This window comes from Maylandia zebra, linkage group LG3 (assembly GCF_041146795.1).
Source record: "Maylandia zebra isolate NMK-2024a linkage group LG3, Mzebra_GT3a, whole genome shotgun sequence".
NCBI classification, from domain to species: domain Eukaryota; kingdom Metazoa; phylum Chordata; class Actinopteri; order Cichliformes; family Cichlidae; genus Maylandia; species Maylandia zebra.
This window is the reverse complement of record NC_135169.1, coordinates 42,693,943-42,719,326: the sequence shown is the minus strand read 5'-3', so window position 1 is coordinate 42,719,326 and position 25,384 is coordinate 42,693,943. Positions and strand designations below refer to the sequence as shown.

Below are 25,384 nucleotides of genomic sequence, written 5' to 3'. Positions count from 1 at the left end.
TATACTGATTTTTCTTTATATTTTTCACCTGTCTGTACTTTGCCCTATCTAACAGACACATTTTCTGAAAATAAATTAATTAATTAATTAAAAGAAAATGATAGGAACATTCATTGTTCCATGAAGGTAAACCTTTTTTTTAAATTTCAACTACTCTATGTCTTTCCCACTGGCACCACCCTCAGGACAGGATCTGCAGCTTCACGTGTTTGTACACAGTGAGTCATTGATCTGAGGTCAGGTTTAAGGCCATTTTTATTTGACTACATGTTTTTAGGTGCTTGTCGCTTCATTGTCAACTATGTTCAGCTGGGCTTCCTCCAAATGCAGAATAGTTCATACAGAATACAATAGTTTTCTGTTTTAGTGGTTTCATCAGCGTAGTTTGGCAACAAAAAAATAACGATAATAAAAACAAATGAATAAATCTGAGTGAACCAGTCTGGATCTGCGTGTACAGGAACAGGAAGATCTGTGGCCGGTGAGTCACCAGATAGACGGAGCCAGTGATTTGCATGAAGGAGACCTCAACTTTCACCTGCTCATTTTCTCGACTTGTACATTTCAGTCGCCCCTCTAACACTGAAAGGACATAAACGGCTGCAAACTGCTATTAATGAGACACCTGTGTGGTATGAGTCAGTTGTTTGGCAGGTGGAGGCAGTTAATGAAGCCCTAACTTTTACATTTCTCTCAATGAGAAGCTTTGCGCCTGGTAGGTCAGACAATCCTTTTCTTTTTTTAAACTTCTGGCTGTACGGGAGGCATTCGCATCAGATCATTAATTTTAACACGCCTCGGGTTCTAACACTTTGTTTTGTACCCAGGCTTAATTAAACTCCGGTCAAGTCTGTGACTCAAGCTCTGCTTGACGATGACCTTTTGTTGGTTTCTGTTTTCCTCTTTCGCTTACCTGAATGCCTACTTTGTCTTTATAAGGGATACCATAAAATTTATTTGGCATGTCTACGATGCAACGTGATAAGGTGATACTCAAAAACGCTCCACACAAATTAGATTTTTCAGCATGAAAGATGTAAACAAACACTGACAACAATCTTTTTCATCTTAATGTGCCGCCCTCTTTAGATAATGTTTACTCCATTACCTCAGCATCTTGTTTTATTTATTATTTTATGACTATAAATTTATAACTCCCTTTTACGCACAACACGCCAGCTTTTATGGTGTCAGCATCATTTTAAGAGCAAAACTAAACCTCTGATGTCCTTATCTCTTATGGTCTGTTGGGAAATTTCAAATCACGTTAAAGGACAAAAAGTAAAAAGTTGTGTAACTTCTCAATTAGACTAACTTCATAGCGTATATCAAGCAACTATTTATGTATATTTTAAGCAAAACATCAAAGCCTAACTTTTTCCTGGTCATCATAGCTGAGTCTTTGTCTGCTTTGGCACGGAAACAGCCTCTTATCTGCACGCCTCCTGACAATAGCCATCCAGTTACTGTGAAGTCAGCCTTGCACACAAGCAGCACCGCAGACATGAGCCACACAGGTAGGCTACTTTTTCATATTATTTATTAATTAGCCCATTATTACTATTTTATCTTGGATAGTGAAAAATGATTGTGTAGTATGTGATTTTTGTAGTTAATGCTTTTTGATTGATTTTGTTGTCATCACCAGATCAATAATTTCTGTATTTCACTTGTTTTTATATATTTAAATAAACAGGGATTACTTTGGCAGTTTACCTCTATGTGGCTCAGCTCCAGAAAAGTCTAGATAATGTTGTTTCATAAAATACTGAAACCATAACGTTTTTTCTTCATATAGCTGGGGATTTGCTGATCGTCTACGACACTGAGGCAAAGCAATGGGCTACCTACCTACAGTCAGTTTTCACTGGTCCCATCTCAGAGGCTGGGATCTGCTGCTATGACATTGCTGCAGCGACCAGTCCGAAGGGTGATTTCCTGAGGCTCGTCCAGTATACCTGCAAGCTCCTAATCCTTTCCAAGGGCTTGCTGGAGGGTCTTTGCCCGACGAAACGCTTCTTCCTGGGACGCCTGTTGAGTCCTGCGGCTCATGTGGTGGTTCTGCTATGTGGGGTGGAGAGCCTGAACCCCCTGCTAGAGCTGGTGCCTCTGAACGGTGATGAGTGCACGCAGATCTCTAGTGAACAAGACGCCTCTGAGTACCTGTCCACTGTGATGGACACTGTGAGAAAAGGTATGGAATCTTTTTAAAATCACTGACCATATATTGTGTTAGCACCATTGTCTTTAGCCTGGTAGAAGATTATAGGACTTGAGGAATGCTAATATTGGCTAAAGTGCAAAAGAATGGGTAAAAGCAAATCAACCACCTCCTGCAGAGTGGATAATGAGTAAAACTGAACTATTGGTATCTTTTATCATTGCCACCCCATGAGGTCTCTGATCTTATTTCATGAACCAGTCAGGTGTGAAATACCCCGCAACTCTGTCACATCTCATATTTTGAGCTCAACATCATTCCAACTGTTATTCCAGTCTTAACGCTACCTAGTGTTTCTCTAAAAATTATGTTTGAAGTTTAAGGTTTGAATTTGAATTCAAATAGCATGCAAAATATCTCAATGCATGACAGTTAAAAACAAACAGTTAAAAACATGTTTTTTGGCTCAGTGCTGATCTCAGCTTTGAAAACCCGGAACAGCTTTTTCAACCTGCCCTTCCTTTAGGACAAATGTCCTTGCTGTTCCCTTGTAATAAATGCGAGGAGAGACGAGTGCTCGTTATTTGCTAGAATGCCTGAGCAGCTTGGAAACCTGTTTACTCAGTTTTTTTTTTCATGAGAATTGTGCATTTTGAAGATCCAATATTTGTTAGGAGCAGCTGCAGAGACATCTTTGGTGAAACTGCGTGTATCACTACCATGTCCTCATCTGCCCCGCCAATTATCCTCTGCCTCCTTTCCCGTTTTTTTTCCTAATTACACTATTTGTATAAAACCATAAAGTGGAGGAGTGGGCTTCTATTTAAACAGGTGTGGGAGCAGGAGGAACATTTGATGCAAATTCAGACACCACTGATTACTCATTGTGAGCCATGCAAATTCAATAGCACTTACAGCATTGCTTCATTGCAGCGGTACAGAGAAGTGGTTCAGAGCGGGAGCCTATAAACAGTTACACTTTAACCCAGAAGCACCTTCACTATTAATGCAGGATGAAGCTGTTTGTTTGTTGACACATGCAACAGACATGTGGGTGTTTGATAAGTGCGTACCCCACGTAAAGTAAGCGTACTTCTTTACTGGTTTCTGTACCTACATGCATCAGCGTCAGGCTGTTTCCAATGAAAAAGGAGAGTTTAGATTTTCTATTTCAAACACATGTGAAATCATCAAATTAAAAACTCTATTTACCATGCTAGGTTAGGTAAGTAAACGACAAGAGAACATCATGTAACCATGGCAGCAGGTCTATCAGTTTCTTCTGAGCACACCGATGTTTTGAACAAAAGGCTAGCATTAGCATGCTAACATGCTCATACAGTATTTTTATCCCAGTATTATACCTGACAAAGTATACATGCAGCTGACCTGATAATTGAAGAACTGTCAACTTCTTTGCCATGAGAAAACCTTTGCAGTATGCTTTAGGTCATAAGCCATTCGGCTGAATCTGAGCAGAGAGCATAACCCTGTACACTTCACAAATCCTGCTACTTTTGTCAGCAGTCACATCATCAGTAAACATCATTGCCTTCATTCCCCTGGCAGCCATACAACCAATGTACAGCCTCTGCCAGTTTTTCCAGGTTTTACATGTTAGGACATGACAGCAAATCAACATCAAGTTCTCACCAGGTCTTAAAATTACACCCCACGATTCAACAGCTTTTAGCACCACCTTTAGCAGCTATATTAACTGTTTGCTGTATGTATTTTTCAGTCTCTCAAGTCATTATAGAGGAATTTCGGCACCCTCTTCTTTATAACGTTGCTTCAATTCATTGTGGTTTGTGGGCATTTGTTATGCACAGCTCTCTTAAGGACTCAGCATTTCAATCAGATTTAAGTCTGGAGTGTGACTTGGCCCAGCAGATAGATCCTTTTCTTTATCAACTATTCTGCTGCTCTGCTGGGGATCATTATCCTGTTGTGTAGCTCAGTTTCAGCCAGTTTAGCTGCATGACAGATAGCCTCCTATTTAAGTAATATTTTGGTATACAGAGAAGTTCATGGTCAACTCAATGACTTCATGTTGCCCAGATCCCATGGCTACAAAATAAGCCCAAACCATTACCCCTCCACTACTGTGCTTGACAGTTAGCATGAGGTGTTGATACACTTGGTTTTCTCCAAACATGACGCATTATGGATGACGTATTACATGCACATTATGACCAAACACCTCCACGTCAGTCTCATCTGTTCAAAGGACCTTATTCAAGAACTCTTTTGTTTTGTTCAGATGCAACTTTGTAGACCTAAGCATTGCTGCCATGTTCCTTTAGAGACACGAGCCTTTCTCCTAACCACCCCACCAAACAACCACCAAACAAATCACACTTGCTCAGTTTTTTTTTTTATAATTGCACTGTCATGACCTTTAACATTTAGCATGCTAACTGAGGCACATAGAATCTGAGATATAGCTCTTGGGTTTATTTACAGTTTCTCTCAGCATTGTCAGCAATTTGCCGCGATGTCCACTAGTCTTCTAGGAAGACTAGAAACTGCCTAAGATGCCAGAGAGGAGATTATCAGAATGAAGTTATGAGGATGGTCTGTGGGAAGCTGGTGGCAAAGCCAATGTAAGCAAGAGCAATAGGCAGATTGTGGGTTGGCTGGTGAGCAGGTTAGTTAGTGGGTTAGTGAGAACCAATGAGTAGGCAAGCTTGGCAGGAGGTTTCTAAAGGCAGCAGATGAGTGTGTTTCCAAGGTGGCAAGGTTTTTAAGAGTCGGGAGCATAATGGTGACAATGTGAACTGCTGCAACCTTCTGCCTTGCTATCTCCAGCACCTGATTATCAAATGTGAAGCAGATCTAGGAATGATGGTTGAAGAAACAAAGAAAAACAGTATGACCAGCAGACCTCATATTGAGAGTTCACATATTGAGAGATCCACTGTGGTGCTGTACAGAGTCAGTATAGGTACATGCTTAGACATTTCCACAAAATCGACTGCAAGAAACTTATCCTAATGCTACAGGAATTCATTCTCTGCTAACCACCAGTGGCTCTATAATGCTGTCGACAACCTTGACAATGTCTTTGACTGTCGGCAAGATATTACAGCTCGGGCCAAAGTGGCAGAACAACCATCTGGGATCTTCCAGTAACTAAAACACATGTTTCAGATAGCTACTGCTATTTGAAAAATGTGTTTTGTAGAAATTCTCAGTGCATAGTTCAGCATGTTATTGAGTGTCTATCTTTTTCAGCCTCAGCAGCAAATATGAACCCCATGACACACAAACCATCAGCATCAGAGCTGAAGGGGGTGCAGATGCAGTTGTCTGGAGCTGACAGCGCCAGATCCAGCATTATGGTGGTTCCTTCCAGAGTTCCCTGTGGGGTGAGAAACTCATCTAGTCATTAGTAAACCTTTTTTTTCACAAAGCACATGTAACGTGTGTACTGTCTGTTTGGTAGAGCTCTATGGAAGTGTTCATTCTTCTAAAAAATGAGGTGGCTGGCTCCGACACTGAAGTTGAGTTTACGGGTAAGAGTCGGACGCTAAGAGTGAAGCCTCTCCGCTGGAATGAAAGGATCCTATGTGTCAGCGCCCCAGGTGAACAAAACAATAAAATACTGTGATGACTGTATGATTAATGAAGCTTTATTCTGTCTTGTGTGAAGCCTCTAAAGTCCTACGAAGTGATCTTCTTTGAATGAGTCATTTATCTTTGTATACAGGGGACTAAATAGTTGAACCAAGATAATAGGCTGTTTGCTAAAGTAACTTCTTGGCACGTGATAACAACTTGGTCACACACAAAAATCTTAGTATCTTCTCTGACCATGCCTGTGTGTTATCTGTGTGTTTTTACTGAAGATTTTCCAGCAGGAAATGTAGGAGTGACTGTCTACAGCGGTGGAGCACCGCTGAATGATGCACAGCTGCAGTACTACAACAACATCGAAGAAATCGCGTGTCTGCTCTCGAGGGTAACAGACCCTGTAGATTTCATGTGTCAGGTAAAGCCATAAATGATATGTGGGTAAAGAATAAAGAATAAATGCCTTATCTGAGTTTTAAAATGGGAAATTCCACTACTTCCCCCAGAAAGGATTAGTGCTGAACTGGGAAATTTTCCTCATTATACATACATCAATGATCTCTGTTGTTTCTATTTCCGCATCCTTTCTTTAGAGTCTGTTTCTAACTATTTTTACAGAGGTGGACAATTAAATTGAGGAACCATTAAAACAAGAAAACATTTGGTTTTTGTACTAAATAATTGTACTAAAGACTGGCTCTTAGCTCACATTATATGTGTGCACAGAAACAGCAGTGGGACTTCAAACATATAACACTTGCAAATATATTTAAATACCTGCAGTCAATCATTAACTTACTCATGTTTAGAGCACTTTTAACTGCTGTTCCAGACTCCCCCTTAACAATAGAAGTAACTCTTCTGAGGTACTGCGCAATGCTACTTAGTGACTCACGATTATGCAACTCACTCATCAAAATTTGTCAATCACTACCTCAGAACACAGCCTAAAAGTACAAAGATGTGGGAAAACATCCATTAGATTGAATCAGCATATTTCTTCTGGTGTTTTATGAACAACCATTCACCATCTCCTTTCTGAAATTAAAGGACAGCAGGTTTCAGCTGTCTTGGAGCCATGAACACTTGATTTGATTAGATCCCTTTTGCTGAAGAGGCACACTCGAGGCACGCCAGCAGAAGAATTTGCCAAGACAATCTCAAACTAAAGGCCCGGACATGCCTCTGATGTGTGTGTGGTTAAAAATCAACCTGGCACTTTTATGGTCTCTCTACTGTAAATTCAGTATAACATCAACAACAGTTCCATTGTACTTTTTTTTAATCCATATGTTTAATTCGTTCATCAAATAAAAACAAAAAAGGCCTCCAGCCTGGTCATTAAGAGAAAAGGCTGCAAGCTTTTCTTTACAGCCATTACTCACTAGACTGTGTTTGCATTTCAGGCTTTTCAGGTGTCCTCTGTGAACACGCTGGATCAGAAACTGGCCTCCATGCTGTTGGAGAACATGCCCACGGGAGGCTTTCAAGGACTGCAGTGTGAAAACGCACCTGAAAGAGGTACAGCTCTCCATGGTGGATTGCTTAGTCTGAACTTTACATTAAAAAGCATCTGCTGAGTAATCGCAAAGACAGAAAAACCCAACCTGGTATATAAAATGTATAAAAACAAAACTCTTGTTTGATTGTCAGAAGATCCACAGTCCAAACCACAGTAGTTACACGATCCCTAATTGTGTGGAAAACATTTTTCCTTCAGACAGAAGCTACAAATCAATACGTCTAACGTGTAGCTGATACAAGCTGCGGCAGGTTATGACAACAGAAAGTGTCAGATCAGGCCATTTATATTAGGTGCCGCATTGCTGCACTATAATGTCTACCTAATTCTCTCTTTCCTGGCCATGTCTTGAAGCAATGACGTGAATTCAACATAATGCACACAGCTGAAATAGGTCCCACTTGCATCAAGCGCAGTATCCACTTTGAAAGGGGAAAAAAAGCCTTCCATTATTACTTGGCTCATTATGTGGCAGATTGATGGCTTCATCAGCCACTGAGATTGATTCTTAACTCTGTTGAAAAGGGCACAGGGAAATGTTGCCATGACAAACAGGTCAATAAGTACCTCCAAGCTGTCTTTCTTTGACGCTCCTGGATGTGTTAGATTACCCACATTGCACTAGATCGCCGTCAAGTTATCACAAGGCAGAGGTATCTGCTGCTATTACGTGATACAGCAGCTCATTTTCAATTTCAGCCTTAATGTAATGGATGGAAATTCCTTTCCAAGACCTAAACTCTCAAACATCCCCCGCAGAGCTCCACCGTGCAGAGGTGCCCTCGCTCCTCCACTTTGCCGCTCGGTACGGCTTCAGAAATGTCTCCAGCCTCCTCCTGCAGTGTCCAGGTGCTGTAAGAACACTCCGCACGGCCAATCGTCACGGACAGACTCCCGTTCAGATTGCCAAGAGTCACGGCCACACAGAGGTTCACGTCATACTGAAAGAGATGCTGGTAACTACGTCCTTATAAGACTTCTTTCACTCTCGCTGTGTGCGTTTCATCTTCTGGGCTCATATTGACTCTTATTCCATGTGGAATTGATCCTTGCAACAAGTTAGATCATGCTTCTGGCTTATTAACCTTCCATAGATACAAGACATTCATAAGACATTATTAGAAAAATCACAATATCTGATTGCAGCTTTCCGGCTCAGTGATTTCTAATTTTAATAAAAAGCTGTGAATCCATTAATCATTGTTACAGAGCTGCTTGGATGTCATTTTAGGTAAGCTGAATTCCAGTTACTTGCTGACAGTTGAGGAAAATAGCAAGATAGACGTTTGTTCTTGAGATCTAAAAGCCGGGGTAAGCAGTGCAGCACTTAGGAATGCTCTTACTGAAATGAGTACGGCAGCAGGACAATAAGTGACTGGTCCCTTATCAATAATGAAAGGAATGGAGAGAATAGGAAGGATTGAAAGCGAGGAGGGGCGAACACACTCCCTCCTAACTTGCGTCTTTATATCCAGATCATGACTCAGTTAGCACATGGATGGTGGGCTCCCTCCTCCCATCTTCAATATATCTGGCCTGTGAGGTTCCTAATGGAACACCCCCACAGAGATTAGAAAGACGGTGTTTGTTCATGCGTGCACAATGGCTCCCAGCACAGGTCGTCTGCATACATTCAGACAATTAATGCGGCCGCTGATGTTAAAAATGTCCTTGCGTAACAGCTGCCATTTTGTCATGTTAATGCGGAGATCATCTTCCCGCTCAACCTTCCACTTCGCTGTGCAGACGCGCTCGCGCCTGAGCCGCAGGTTAGCCTCTCACGCGCTAATAAGAGGTAATCCATATTTAATAGATTCCTTGCGTGCACCTACCTCACTTTACTTGATAAACCTGTAGGATCACAATGTTCTTTCCGATACTAATTTCATTAGTCCGTGAGGACATTATTTATATATATATTTAAAAACAAAACAAAACCAAAAAACAAAGCAAAAACACACATCATGCACCCAGTGTTACAGAAAGGTCAGCGGGTCCTTTTTTTCCAGTGTGTAATGCAAATATTACACAACATTGCACATCTGCTGTCAGTGAACCTCAAAAGCTTTTCAGTGTATTCATTTTAGCCGGAGCGGTATATCTTTGGTACACTGTTGTGAGGTAGTCGAACATCAATTTTGAGCAAGGTTTGATTGCTCATGATACCCACAAGCTTCTTAAGTGAGGTTACCAAATCTTCCTACCTAAAGCTCTAAATAAAAGTGTTATTTTGTATCAGTAAGGATAAGTATGTTTTCCACAAATGTCCACAGAGGTGCACTCATTCTTATGAAAACAAATAGTGTTTCAGAGAGAGACACCTCAAAACCTGAATAGAAACATCAACATTTATGTATATATAGCGCCAAATCACAACAAGCCCTTTGTATAGTAAAGGTAAAGACCCCACAATAATACAGAGAAAATCCCAGCAATCAAAAAACAACAACCTTTGAGCAAGCACTTGGTAACAGCGGAAAGGAAAAACTCAATTTTAACAGGAAGTTGAACAGAACCAGGATTAGTTAAGGGCAGCACTGCGGGCGAGGGGAAGGAGACAGGACGTTCAACAGCATGTATTTTATCCTCTCTTCCTTCTCTCATCCCAAGCAGTCACAGCAGATGGCCCCGCCCCTCCCTGAGCCTGGCTCTGCCGGAGGTTTCTTCCTGTTAAAAGGGAGTTTTTCCTTTCCGCTGTCGCCAAAGTGCTTGCTCATAGGGGGTCATATGATTGTTGGGTTTTTCTCCATATGTATTATTATATATAGGTCTACCTTACAATATAAAGTGCCTTGAGGCAACTGTTTTTGTGACTTGGCGCTGTATAAATAAAACTGAATTGAAAAACACAAAAATCCCCACAAAAGGAATAAAAATAAAATCAGCTTAAGAGAAGATGATGAGCTTTGGGCTTATTCAGGTAACTTCAGGGCTAACTGTGTGTTTTCATATTGTTAACCTCTTAAGAGATTGCAGACATCACCTGCTCCAGAACAGGTTATGTTCCAGAGATCCTTATCCGTTTGTGACTGGTCAGATGTCACCCCCTTTTTATGTGAACACACTCATAGCTAGATCGATAAATTCTGGGTTATCTTATCAAGCAGATAACCAGCTTCATGTGACAGCACAAACTAAATACACTCTGTGGGGAAGAGGAATGAAGCACAGATATACCAAACAAAAGAACAACAACATAGAAAATATACTTCAAAATAAAAGAGGAGGTAAGAGACACAGACAGGGAGGCACAGAAGACAAAGAAAAAAGAAACAGAGGAAAAAATAAAAGCTACGGCAGCCAATCAGACAAATTACAATCAGGTTGTTTCAGACATACTTAATGCTCAGTCAGAAAATGTCAATTTCCCCTCATCTTTCCTTATGATGTCGAAAACATTTTTGCTTTATTAATGCCTCGGCCTAACCTATAGAAAGCCCTGGCACTCCAACAGCTGTTGCAAATGTATTTATCCCCCTGGCAACGCTGCTAATTGAGAGTGAGTGCATAGTGAGCGAGGTTCGATCAGAGCGGTCTAGCGGGTGCTCGCTGTGAGTGTACAATAAGTCGTTGGAGCGGAACTGACAGAGGAGCGGTCGAGTCATACGGAGGTCTATCAAAAAGGAGTCTATAGCTAAAACCTAACAGACATCAGATACAGCACACAGACGAAAGTGTTATTTCTTGGCAGTTTTTATTGGAGGGTATTCATCTCGACAGCTAAAAACAACACATACTGTGCTTGCATGTGGCCTGGAGGAGAAATTATGAGAGCCATGATTGTGTTGTGGGTTTTGTTCCTTTTTTTTTGTCCTCGGTTCATTAAATCATCTGCAGTGTTTCCCCCCACCACCTCCAATTAATCAACCCATGATGCATCAGTGATTTGGGCGTCAGCGTAGCAGCACTCTGTCAATAAATCCTAGATGGATTGGCCCCCTGCTTCATAGACGGGCCGAATCACTCACAGGGCCTGCGTTAGATCCACTAGTCTGCCCCGGCACCACACTTCTTTGTTAATTAGCTGTGAACTGCTCCAGAGGGGAAAGCTGAATTATTCAGGGAGAGCATAACTAGAATACAAATATAGAAAATGCTCCGCTGGTATCAACAATGTTTATGTCCTCAGACTGCAATGTGCTCACTCAATTACTTACACAAGCCAGCATATTCCTTATTTAATATTTCAGAACTGGGTCACAAATCTGGCTGAGTGTCACTTGGCATTTCGATGGACTCTGTGCTCATGCTGCAAGATTTCACTGTGTGCGCTTTGAGTGCAGAGCACAACTCGATAAATACAAATCAGCTAGCAACTTCACCACCCGAAGGCTACAAAGAACGTTTTATGTGTTGTTCGTGTATCCACCTATTCAAATTCACAAAATCCAAATTAGGTGACGTCCTAGACTCTGGTCGTGAGATTTGTTATATCAGCTGACCATATTTTGCATAAGGTGTTTGGTTTATTAGTAACTGCACGGTAATATGCGTCAGCTCCAGAGATTTGCTTAACATTTGCATATTCCTCAAGTAAAACGCTGTTTTACCACTCATTACCAGACTATATGTTGCATATCCATTGCACTTCACCAAGCACTTATTCCTCCGGACTAGCATAGCTGGTTTAGAAACACTTGAAATATATCAGCTACTGGATGGAGCTCCATCAAAAGCTTTTGCAGATATTAACAGGTTGAAGAAGCCTGAATTTAGCAATCCCCTGAATTCGTACATCGTTCAGTCAGCTTGACAAAGTTTCTAGTGAAACAGATTAGGTTGATGTTGTTTTATCTCACAGTCCTACATGATGAATCTCTCGACTTTGTTTCTAATTAGCAAATGTTGGCATGACGATGTTATTCAGCATAGTATGGTAAATATTGATAGAGACATATATGCGTAGATATGGCAGTGGCTATCCATTGAAGCACCTCTGCACTCTAATTTCTAATGCACGTCTGTGGAAACACAGATCTCTACACAGTGAAATCACATCTAGATTCAAACTTACTCAAACTGTATTTATGATATGGGGTATACTTGGTTAAAGTAATGTGGTTTGGTGGTTATCACTCTTGCCTCACAGCAAGAACGTCCTGAGTTTGAATCCACCATGTGGCCTAGGTCTTTCTGTGTGGAGTTTGCACGTTGTCTGTGTGGGTTTTCTCCGGGTACTCTGGCTTCCTCCCGAAGTCCAAAAACATGAAGTTAGTGGGGTTAGGTTAATTGGGCTTCCACCTGTTGGGCTGGTGATTCTAAATTGCCCATAGCTGTGAGCGTGAATCGCCACAACCCTGAATTGGGTAAGTAGAAGAAAATAGATGAATGGATGAGTTTTTGTACAATAACGCTTATGTTACAGTCGACTTATGTTGGTAGTAACATAAAAGTTCTAAAGTGTTAATGTTGTATAATGTTTTCAGTGAATATTACAACTCTAGTCAAGCTTTTACTTTGCATAGTCTCTTCTTCTCACTGTTCCTTAGTCCACATGCCTTCTAACTAACAGAAAACGAGTTCATCTGAACACCCACGTGCAGCTTTACACATTTCTTTAGCGGCGTTTCAGGTATACACTGAGATGCTAACTGTATGCCATGCGAGTGCCATGGAAATCAATGAACAAATAATTAATAGTCTCATTCAGGTAACACATATGATGAGCCATTAGAAAATGTCACTATCAGTATCTGTCTGATACGCACTTTCGCTAACATAAGCTAGTGCTAGCTTAATTTAGTTTTGGGGCAGTCACTTAGCATCAAGTCACCTTTAAAGAAGGATAAATTATTGATATATCAAAGTAGGCATTTTCTTTACAGTAAAATGCTGGTTTAAAAAAAAACCTTCTCCCTCTGGAACATTATTCCCAGTTGTTTGTTATTTAATATAAGAATAGGTCAACTATGGTAAACATGTAACCGACATCTTAGCATTGCCACTGACAGCAGATTGATGTAAGCACAACTGATTTATGCTTGCTGTGTTAGCCTTCAATAATACATGTTTGGCTTTGTGTGAAAAGAAAAGTGCGAAGGTAACACATTCCTGAGCAAAATTAGCTTTACAGAAGTGTGAAGTATTTATTCGCCAGCTCAACTAGCTGTTCTATGCCAAAAAAAACAACAAGTTGGACAGATTTTTAACTGCACAGCACTTGTGTGATGTTCAGCTTTACACTTTGCAATCTGCCACACATCAAACACTCCCATGCCGACACCAGTATGCAAAAAGATAGCGAGCACGCTAAAGCTGAGAGCCGAGCGAAGAGCAAGCTTGTGAATTGGCCATTTCAGCCGTTAAAGGCAGATTTACGGCCCTTATCCCATGTTAGATGTATACTGTCTGGACTGCGGCAGTTCATATTGAATTTGTCTGGAATGAATGGGGCTTCTGCAGTTTCAGGCATCTTTAAAATGATTTAGCATTTGTGGTTAGTAAACAAATACCCCTCCTCGGTCCAGAACTACCCCTGAAAATACCACACTGTGCTTCGGCACAGCATCTGACTATTAAAATTCAATGATCGAGTGGTGGTAATTAACCCGTCCCTTCCACCTGTTGGGCTTGTTATGAACCTCTACTGTTAAGTAATGCATTCATGGCAGCCAATGTGTAATTTGCAGTACTCGGAACAGTGCAATATTCTAATTGAGTCATGATTTGCTGTGTTGCTTGGGAACGGCACACGCAGCAGGGCGGGTTATATGGTGGATGTTTTGATCCAAATGAGCTGTATCTCATGCATTCTGCAGATTTACATTGCTGCATTCACAATGTATCCTCGTAAAGCGGCAGCGGGGTCAGCTGTAATCAGTAGATATTATTGCATATTCACTCTTTCGATGGAAAAGCTACAATGCAGTAAAAGCTGTTTTTATTTAAAAATGTAGTGGTACTGTCTGTTTTTTTTCTGTTAGCCATATCAGAATGTGCATCTCTATCAGAAGTTGAAATATGGCAGCAAATCATTATCTGTTTCTCATCCTAATTATAGATGCGGTCTGATATGGAGCAAAGGGGTCTTGAATTGCTCACTAAATGATATGTTTAGACTGAAAAGGGAAGATAGTCTGATTTCATAATTACCCTGATCATACCCCTGTCTGTCCCTCAGCGTGCTATTAGCGAAGAGGCCTAGTCTGCTGCAGCTTTTGTTGTCAGAGAGAAAACGGGTTTCTGTTAGCCAGCAGGCGGGGTAACAAGCACACCTCTGTAATTCACATTATGGCCCCCTGAAATTGCTTTTCCACAAGTCCTAACAGATGCAGTGAGAAAGCTCGATTAATAATCTGGACGTTTGTCACAGCTGACATGAAATGCTGAACATCAAATCAGTGCACGGAAGAAGATATCAGCCTGTGGTGGTGTGTGGAGAGTCATCTGTGCTCTGAGCTTTCAATTTCTAAGCCTAAGAACGCAGGTGAGAAAAAGAGCCGGCGGGCAAAGTAGGGAGAGCGAGCTATGGAGTAATCCACATTTTGCTGCACTGTATCACAATGCAAGACAAATATCCTTTAAAGTGGCCTCCTGGACGGGCGCAAGAAATGCATCTCGGTGTTCTGTTGTTGTTGCAGAATATGTCTGGCTCAGGCGGGGACAATGACGATACCAGCGTGTACGAAATGATGTGCAGTGCAGGTGAGTGAGCAACTGATGGGAAGTGGAGGGAGGGCAGAAGGCAAGCCAGTAATGGAATTGTTTTATGCCCCCCGGCATATGATTACACTGTGTTTCCTTTCATTTCGTTTCCCCTCAATGATGGGGACATCGTGTAGCATTGCTTCTGATCAGCTGTGAAATGACAAGTGGCCAAAAAAACAAAACAAAAACGGCATGTGCAGCATCCATTATGATTCTGAGGCTTTAGTGCAGTAAACACTCTGTGTGTCAGGGAATCTTTCCATCACAGACACACAGAAACTGCAACAGGTGGAGGAAAAAGAGGGGGAGGATGAAGATCTCTACGCACCGCTGGGGGTGAATGGTGAATACGACACCATCCTGAATTCAGCTAAAGCAAAAGCAGTGGTCATTGCCAACCGCCCACCAGCACCCACACCCCGGCCTGAAGGCACCCAGTTGATGGACAGCAAAACCCCTTACATCACTCAAGGTAACTTGAGACTCTTTTCTTGCATCACTCATTCAGACAGATACAATAGTGATGATTATGATTCTGAGTTATGCAGGATGGGGGGAGGAAGGGCCTGGAATGTGCATCGCCACCATCAGCAGAGCGCTGCAGAGCGCTGAATAGAGAAAAGAGAGCTTGCTTTGTGATGCAGTTTGTTTTGATTTCAGAAACCGCAAGAACATAGTCGCTCCCCGTCACAAAACAAACACGAGCGAGTCTGGAGAAAGACCCATTTGCCTGCCTTGAGAGCCCGCAGTCCCTAACTGTTCAATTACAGCTGTGTGAATATTTCATGAAGATGAAACATCCAAAAGTGACTGGTATTATCAAGGCTTATAAATCATTAAAACAGCTGTGGCTTCTCTTTTTTCCGTCTCGCAAATGCAAAAATGAACACGCGGGGCCGCAATTAATTATTACCGCAGACAATATTACGCCCGCCTCTCGCATTCACGTGCATTCAAATAGACGAAACTAATTAGAGCGGCTCAGTAAATAGCTCCCCTTTTTTTTTCTTTAGTGAGCTTGCTTGTATCTACTGAGCCGACCCCGTTCCCGGTGGGATTTTGGAAGCAAAACAAGGAATTGAGTGCACCACTGAGTTCTCTGCACCCCAACCATCCTCTCAGTAATAGAGAGGGAACTACCGGGCTGCCATCTGCAACCAATCTTGGCCAGATCAAGGCCAAGTCAGCCAGAATAAGTCATTACACATGTTTTCCATCGTCCTTGTCCCCAGAGCGCACAAGAGAAAGGAGAGGGATTTTGAGGTTTCCATCTATTGAGACAGAGGAGCTTCAAACCACACAAGGATCACATTTTGCCCCTAACTCCCACCACCGCAGTCAAAGATGTGAGGGCAGAGATGAGGCTCGGTGGAGGATTAGGCGACGAGCCAGTTATTGGAGAACACGGCACAAGTGGAAACACTGAGGAGTCTTCTTTTTGTTAGCAGCGACATCTCGGGCTCAGTGAGACTGAAAACGTGAATGAAATTCAATCCCATGGGCAGGCAGTTCTGCACATGCAACATACATGGACACGCCGAGGCCGAATGAAGCCACAAAGCCGGGCTTGTATTATGAGCGAGGCAGGAAAGAGAGGTCGTGTTTGAGCGTGAAGTGGAAAAGAGGAGATGCTGTCACAGAGGACGGAGTCAGAGGCTGGGATTATCTTCCAGGGTGTGGATGCTGAATTTGAAATCCAGCGTTGGTCACACGGCCGCAGCTCCCCCGCCTCTGACAGCTAAAACAGTGCAGTCTTTCATTCAGAGCGCTGACAGGAAACCAAAAGCATCATTCAGAGTGTCTAACTCAATTCAGAGCTCAACTGTGTCTCTTTGCAAAGAGCCAAGATCCTGCATTTTTTATTTTGAGATTTTTAAACATATATTCAGATGTCACTACGTTTGTCATTTCTGAAACAGTGCTGGATGGGTTTTTTTAAACTAAGCTACGAACAAGCCACAAGCAGGGTGCTTTGAAATAAGATCATGGCTCCATCGTGTGGCAGGACAGTTAAAATGCAGGCACAAATTAGAAAAAATTTAAGATTCAGATCTGGTTTTCATCATTCTAGTAGTATTATCTAATAAGATAATTAGTGGAAAATTACAGAGATATTTACCACATTATTAGCACAATGTTACATAAAACTGTTGTGCATCAACAGTGTTCCAGAGGAAGAAAACACCAGGCGATGGAGATCTGTACTCACTTCCCTCTAAACAAGGTAGGTGTTGAGTAATATATAGTAATAAGAGCAATAAGTAACATGTGATCAATGTGTACAATAGTCATTTAGTACAATATTTAAGGTACGTGGACTTTACTTGAATATTTGTAACTTATATAACATCACTAGGAAACCAGTGCTAACCAGTCGTATGTGATCATTTACAAAAAGCAGCGCTAATCCTGTTTCATCATATACAATTTGCCCTTCAGTTGGTATCATTTAAATGCATACACACTTTATTAGGTACGCCCTGTCAGTACTGGGCTGGACTCTTAAATTGGTTGCACTAATGAACAGTTGAACAAGCGGACCAACAAAGTGGCTTCTGGGATATGTGTGTATAAACTGGACCAGAGGTCGGCAACCTTCAACATCAAAAGAGCCTCTTTAGCCGCAACACAGTCAGATGGATAACAGATGTAATCTTTTTTCCTATTGTTTCGTATAGTTTGCAATATTTTTTCGTTCAAAGCTCACATGAGCCACAGCTGAAGGGCGCGCGAGCCAGGTTGCGGACCCCTGAACTAGAGCTAGAACTCCATGAACTACTGCTGCATGAAGACATTCTTCCGATAGCGTTCCCTTATTTCTGCCTGTGTGCTGCTTTAAATAAGCTTTGACCACTGAGATATCCAAACATCTGCATCTTTCAAACTCCATGCCCTCAGTGATGCAGACTTCCTGCTAAAAATCTGCAGTCTCCAGACCCATGCTGAGATAATCCTGAAGATATATCAGGGTTTTATTCTCAGGCTTGACTAAGCAGTCGCCTGCATACTAATGCAAGTAGCTTTGATATGTTTTGCCGCTTTACTCTTTGCTTTGTTTGGGACAGACAGTCGCAGTTCATTAACTTTGAAACAAACAAGCCCTGCAGCTAGAATAAGCAGTTAATGCTTTTTTTCATGCTTGTGATGTCTTTAAACAGTTGCTTGTATTTCCCTCTTTGGCTACGACTGATATCATCACTTAAGATTAGATGTGCCAATCATTTTTTTAATAAATACTTTCCTCTAATTTTTTGTTGTAATTTTTTGTCTATTAAAATTACCTGCTGGATGATATAAGTTAATGGAGACGCTATGAAATAATTTGTAGTGTTCTGTTAAGCAGATTAATATTCCAGTAATCAGCATGGGGAAGGCAGTAATTAAAGCAGCAGTGTAATGGGTACACATGCAGTAAAAAAGGCAATAAAATGATTTAAGCAAAGCCACATGCTAAGAAGTTTAAAAAAAAGGATGAACTGCAATGGTGAGCACCTACAGAGAGATGAAGCCATTTGTCTGCCTCGCTGTTCCATTAGTGACACTGAATGACACGTCCACAGATCATCACACTCGCCACGAAAATTACTTACAATCTCGGTGACTCACAGACATCACAGATGTGCCGAGCAAACTCACATTACCCGACTATGGATACCAGCTGCTTTGGTATTATACTCGGGCTTTTCTTCCTTCTATCTTCTCCCAACTAGAAATCAGCTATTTAATTTATGGGTGGATATTTTAGGACTTACATTATGATTATTTTATAATCTACAGCAGTAAACATGTTGAAACGTTCCTGCTTATTGTTTTTATGGGCTTGTCGTTTACAGCAGCACGCGGGCGAGAAGGCAGTGTCTCTACCACCTACGACACCTTTGTGCCAAACCAGATAGACGGGCTTCAGCAGCTCATTGAGTTCCAGCAGCAGGTGAAGGCAGGCTCGCTTACTGTGGACGAGGCTCTCGAGCTCTTCAGCGACTGGCAGCACGTTCAGAAAGACTTGGATGCCAAGCAGCAGGTAGGATCGCTGCACGCTCTGACCGAACTCACATGAAGGGATCTGAAAGAAGCAAGCAGGTCCACACACGATACAATACAAATACTGAATAATCAGGCAAGTGTGGTATGCATCTGGGGAACCATGTGTCACAATAAAGAAATCAGTCCCTCGGGTTTTAAAGATCTCTGTAGGCCAGAAAAAAGAAAGAAGTGAAGAATCGCTGATTCAAAATAGGGTTTCTGTTATGAATTGTACAGGAAGCCAGAGGGGCCAAAAATATGACAAACTCACATTTGAAGGGAAGGGTTTCTTATTTTCAGCAGCATGTAAATTTTTGACATGGTACTGTTTTCTAGTATTGTTACGCACCACAAAGTAGCAGAAATGATGTTTACAATATCTGGCTGTCGTTTTTTTCCTGTAGCTACTCTATTTCGTCAACACCTGCAACTCGAGGAGCCTCTACGCACACATTCTTCAAACACCAAACTGCACATATCACATGACCTGGGTGGTTTCAGCTGTTGTGCCTTAAAAAATAAGTCTGTCAAATCTAGAGCTTTCGGCAAGCTACCCTGCATCGGCGTCTTATGTTGTTAACCAAGAAGGCAATGATAGAGAGAGGGAGAGCAGTTTTTAATAGCTCCGCAGTCCAGTTTTGAGGGGTATTTTTATCTAGTATTTTTTTGGCATTCTTTATAAATTCATAAATAATAATGTGAAACTTGTGCAATCAAAATACTGTAACAGCTATAGTGAAGGATTTGAAGCACAACACAAGTTACTTGCTGTTAAGTTCCAGATAGGGGAATGATGGGAAGGTGTATCTGTTCGTTATCAGGTAGCTGTGCAACACTAGGACACCAGGGTAGGAAAGGAATGTAGTTTTCCACCAACAAGGTGATTCCCAAAGAGGTTTTAGCCGTAAACTTGGCATGCCTTGGCTTGATGTGCCATCCATCCATAAAAAACTTCAAAAAACTGGAGAAGTGGGGGGAAAAGAAGAAGTGACAGGCCTACAAAAAAAAACTATCTACAGAAAGTGAGCAGTACAGAAAGTTAAGTCCTTAAGAAATAGAAAAAAATAATCCACCAAAGACCTAACACAGGACATGAGATGCATCTGGACCTTCCATCTAATGGTTTCAGTGGAAGGATAGCTGTCAAGAAGTTTTATTTAGGGAAGGGAAACAGGAAGAGACTGTATGCCAATTTGGACGTAAAATCAGTGGCAAGACGTCTTATAGAGTAATGAATCCAAACTGTGAGAGTCTACAGCCATCTGTAAAACAGGGTGGAGGCTCTGTCATGGTTTTGGTCTGCATTTCAGCCAGTGGTGTTGTAGATCTTGTCAAAATTGGTGGAATTATGAACAAAGAAAAGTACCATCAGATTTTGATCCACCATACAATTCAACCTGAAAAGTGTTTGATTGAAAAGGGCTTAATTTTTTAGCATGACAGTGATCCCAAACACCCTGATAATAAAGTAAAAGCATAACTGGGTAAAGGAAAACACAAATAATGGAACATAATCAGTCATGTATTGGCCTCCCCAGAATCCAGACCTCAACATTACTGAAGCAGTGTGGGATCATCTTGACAGAGAACAGAACAAAAGGCAGAAAACATCCAAAGAAGAGCTTTGAATGTCCTTCAAGAAGCCTGGAGAACTATTCCTGATGACTACTTCACCCTTATGCGTTTGTGTTTTGACTTTTTGCTGCCACGATGCCAGGTCTCTCTTGGAAATTAGATTTGAATCTCAATGAGATTTTTACCTGGATAAAAAAAGGATTATTGACAAGACAGCTTGCCTCAGAGCGTTGTGTGTGTGCAGGAAAATAAAGGTGGTCATGCCAAATACTCACTTTCGAGCTCGTTAGAATTGCACAAACTCCTTATACACTTTCCAGTTATGTTTTCAGGTGTTTGAATAAATTGCTGCAAAATATAAAGACATGAAGGGTGGTTTGAGACTTTCGCACAGTACTGTAAATTTCATCAGGACTGCAGTTAATTTACAATGAAGTGCTCGGGCTCAATCTGCCTTAACAAACCTTTTTCACCTAATACTTTCTGGCACGTCAGAGTAGGAAATAATAAAACAGATGATGCGCTAATTCCATGTACCTGCTTTTATTTCAGGGTCCTAGTTTTGTTGGCGCGCCGTCTCATTTTTGAGACACATTTTTAATGTTATTAGTAACACCTGTGCTTTTCCTGTTGAGGCAAGTTATAAGGTCTGGTCTACGGTGCGCTGCTGTGCGTTACACAGACAGGTTATGAGGTTGTAAAACAGCGGTAGACGCCTTTGTAGAAGCTAAAGGAATTTGTTTCCCGCCTAACACTGAAGTCAAGTCACAATACCTGCAAAATGTAAGACTCGAGGAGAAGAATGAGTAGAGCAACAGAGATCACACTGTATCAAAGTCCGACTAAAGAGTCACCAGTTCTGCTACACAAATTTTCAATATTTGATATAAGGAGCTTTCACCTGGGCATTTCAGCACTGACTCTTACTACTTTTCACATCTTATAACAGACTTAGTGATAAATGATCAAGGTAGCACCTTAACATCAACATCATCAACAGTTAAAAGTATATTGCTCTCTGAAATGCAGCGCAGTACAGAGAGCAGATTTATTGGTCTGCGGACTAATATCGTCAGTAAAACTACCTCCACCCTTTTGTTCTGCTCTGTTGTTGCATACTTGGACTATATTTGCAGTATGTTTTCCACTGGACCTCCACGAAAGCACCGAAAGATTTATGATGAGTCTGTGAAACGCGCTCTTTTCTTTGTCTTAGCCAGTGTAAACATAACACGGATCCATCATGGAAATCTCAGAATGTATAAAGACCTGGATGCCTTCTGTACAGTCAGTCTAATACTGAAGCACTGATCTTTGTCTCTACAGCAGAAGCTGAGCCATCTGAGAGCCACTATCATAAACAACAGAGAGGCAGACGACAGCGTCTATGGTAAATATTCACATTCTATGTGGGCTAAACTGTGCTGTCATCGCAGAGACTTTTTGGTTTTCTTTAAAATATTAAGTATATGGAATAAATAACCCCGGTACAAATGAGTGTATTAAACTGTATACTGTAAATGGCTTAAAAAGTCTTCTCTCCCTACAGATAAAATCAACATCGTTCATCACACGGCAAGTAAGTCTTTAAAAACTTATCTCAGCGCGCGCAGAGGAAATCTGTGTTGGCATGCCTTTGTAGTTTCTCGAGCTCCAGTCGCAGTGCTGGGAAATTAATCCTCCGGGAAGTGTTATTAAATCAAATCCCCAGTGCCTTGTGTTTTGATCTAGTGAGTTTCACCAGCGCTAAATGAGAGTCCTTTATTTTCTTTTACCGAATGATTCTCTGTTCAGCAGTGCATATTGGATAATTTCTCCCCCAGGTGTTGCGGTGAATGGAAGTCAAAGAGGAAACCAACCAGCAGAGTCTGATTTTTACAGCAAGCCGCTTAAAGCACAGCAGGTACGTTTACCTCACTTGCAGTAGGACAGTTTGGCTCAGCTGCATTAATATATCATTTAATCACATCTGTTGATTATTCTGCTTGAAACAAAAAAAATACTGTACACTGACGTCCCAGTAAGCAAATATAATAATGCAGCAATTCACCAAATTCTTTTGCAGACGGCTTTTTTCCGAAAATCCGAAAAACGGTGAATGCAAGTCCTATATCGATTGTGAGTATGAAATCCACTTCTTTGATTATTTAAGCCAGAATCATATTTTCTGTTTGGCTCCAAAGACACTATTAATATTCTGTTCAATTATGACTTTTAGCTGCTGTGATCTGTTGTAATACATAAACACGTTTGTTTCTTTGTTTTCTCTTTCAGAGAAATAAGAAGTAAAAAGGATGTTACACAGTCCACATCCAGCTTAACCCTCCTCTTATAGGATAACTTGTATCAGTGCATTAGTTTGAATAATTATATGTAATATACAATACAATGAAAGGTTTTTAGCATCATATAGTTTTGCTTTGTGAAAACTTAGATGTTAGTATTCCTGTAATTTTGTAGATTAAACTGCTTCTAACAGTTTTTTTGTTACTGAATTTGCAGCAATTCGCTCACAATTGTAAATGTTTAAACTAAACCACAATTTTAATAATTAGTGAGGAAATTATGTGTTTCTCATTTTTATGAGCTTCTTCTCTAGAGAAAGGCAGCGCTCACGCCAGCAAGTCTCGGCCTGTAAAACCTCCAAATGTTTCCCTCTAGAGGGCGTCATATCTCTAGATATGGCTATCGCACCCACAGTCTGAAGACATCTGTAAGTACAGATGCACCTGTGACCTCCTATTGACTGGGTGGCAAGCTTTGGAAAAATGTATCCATACATGTTGATGTATGTAATCAGAAGATGAGCACATCAATTAATTACGTCTTGCTGTGGCTGCAAACACGAAGCATGTGTTCGATCTTCGCGTCAGCCAAGAAATGTCAATATGAATCTGAAGGAAAGAAAATGAAAGCTGTAAGCCGGCTTACTGCGAAGAGCAGAAATATTAGTCATGTTAGGGTAAAAGAAGGCTTGATGTTGCCGGGAAAATCATTTTGTTTAGCTGCCACAATGCAGCCATCTCTGTGTTTTACAAATTTAATAAATACCCTCTTAGAACGGCGCTTTTAAATCACGTCAATCACATTTGTGAACAGCAAATATTTACGGTACATAGTTGTCAAAAATCTAAATTTGCTGTGATTTACACACCCATTCAGGAACTGGCACATATGAGCACACTCTTTCTCACACTCACAGACACCAGTTTGTTGGTATAGCCCTGCCTGTGCTTGAATGAATGAATAAGAGCTGCATGGGGAATTCAGTGAATGCATGGCTAAATCCAAGCTCAGTCTTGAAACCCAGGCAGAGGCTGAGCTGTGTGCCAACAAAGCAGCTGGGTACACGCCGGGCACATTTTTCTGTTCAATCATGCTCTTTGTGAATAATATGTATTAATGCCGTCTCTACTTAGACCTGCCAGTTAGCCTTTGGAGATGATCCGGCTTCGGGACCCCATGGCATTCGAGGCATATGTTTGCCTGTCACCTGCTGCGTTTATTTCAGTCCGTGCATCGGGCACGGCCATCGAGATAGGCCTCAAATCATTGTGTATGCAAATTTCTGAGCGCCACCACATGGAATAATTCCCTAGTCAGAGAGACAAGGAGATAGGGAACTTCAGTGTCATGCGTTGCCCACACAAAGCATGCTTCTGTATGTGGGCAGCAATACATCAAACACACGATCAAAGACTGACAAACCCTGTACTCTGCATCCACTTTGAAAAAAGAAATTCTTGTGATGTTTCTGAAACATAAATCTACACACACACTTCCTACATTGATCGTATATGTTATTTAACTGACCGAAATAACACTTTCTGTATTTCTCTATTCTGTAACTTTGTTTCTTTTTGGTCACAAAAGTGGTCACACTTCATACAATTGTGAGTTGGAGGTTTGTTTGTTTTTTACCAAATGTGTATTTTACTATAAACATTTGAAATCTCTAAAACATTTAATTGCATAAATGTATATATATGAACATGACTTCCAAAGAGCTATACTACTGTGCTGTGCAAATTTTAGTAAAAGTATAGACATTTAAACAATAAATCCACAATACATGTAAAATGGCCTCCAAAGTTTTTGCTAGTACATTGTCTACTTTTTGCAGAAGTTTTTGGGAATTTCCATAAATAGTAAAATTCAATGCATTGTTAAAAAAAATCCATAAATATACAATAAAAATCTAATTACATTTCAAATAGTACTAAATAGTAATGCACTTTATTTTGTTTTTTTTAGGATATATTTTCAAGCACTCTATGTATAAATCATAGACTAGGCTAAATAAAAGATACTATAGCATCGCACATTGCTTTGTAAAGTCTGATTTAAAAACTCAAATTTAACACAATGGCAAACTTGCCAGAAGTGACCATGTTTAGAAAAGATGGTGTAAAGTTTTCCACTAATGCTAGCAAGTTTGGCTAGCAAGGCTAAGTAGCTCAGTAAAATACTAGAGCTCCACTTACCAAAAATAGAGTATGGACTTTTTGAATGGGCCGTGCCACATGGCAAACCATGCTATTTGTTAGCTAACTCCATTAAAAAAGGTCCAGAAGGCACCAGCACCACAAAAACTGTAAAGAGGTCCAGTTCAGTAACTAGCAGAGTAATTAGCAAACAGTTAGCAGCTTCCACTTGCTACATAATGCCTAACAGTAAGCCTAAATTTAATTATTAACTATAAAAAGAAATCACCTAGCTGTCATTAAGAGGAAAATTAAAAACAGAGATTAAAACTCTTTTTTTCACCTGTGAATATCTTTACTGCCATAAAGTCAGGAGGCTATGGGTGAGAGGAACATTTTGGCTCGTTCTAAGGAAAATATCCCGCTTTGTAGTTGCTCCATGCTCCATGACTGAGT

At 40.9% G+C, this 25,384-nt stretch overlaps 1 protein-coding gene across 1 annotated transcript; it reads left to right on the top strand.

Moving 5' to 3' along the window:
- The first annotated feature begins 1,462 nt into the window (after positions 1–1,462).
- Positions 1,463–24,558, top strand: LOC101465560 (B-cell scaffold protein with ankyrin repeats). Its single transcript, XM_004554365.3, has 16 exons — positions 1,463–1,517; positions 1,799–2,194; positions 5,399–5,532; positions 5,610–5,748; positions 6,013–6,155; positions 7,144–7,258; positions 8,019–8,215; positions 14,840–14,903; positions 15,157–15,378; positions 17,071–17,130; positions 18,740–18,927; positions 21,831–21,894; positions 22,054–22,083; positions 22,328–22,407; positions 22,570–22,622; positions 22,779–24,558. Exons 1-15 carry the CDS (start codon positions 1,505–1,507, stop codon positions 22,600–22,602), a joined length of 1,878 nt encoding a protein of 625 aa, XP_004554422.2. The 5' UTR covers positions 1,463–1,504; the 3' UTR covers positions 22,603–22,622; positions 22,779–24,558.
- The last annotated feature ends 826 nt before the right edge of the window (positions 24,559–25,384 follow it).

What these genes read in the sequence shown, in the direction of transcription:
- LOC101465560 (XM_004554365.3), top strand. An exon ending in GATGGACACTGTGAGAAAAG is followed by an intron (nt 2,195 to 5,398) that starts GTATGGAATCTT and finishes TATCTTTTTCAG; the next exon opens with CCTCAGCAGCAAATATGAAC. An exon ending in TGAAAACGCACCTGAAAGAG is followed by an intron (nt 7,259 to 8,018) that starts GTACAGCTCTCC and finishes CATCCCCCGCAG; the next exon opens with AGCTCCACCGTGCAGAGGTG.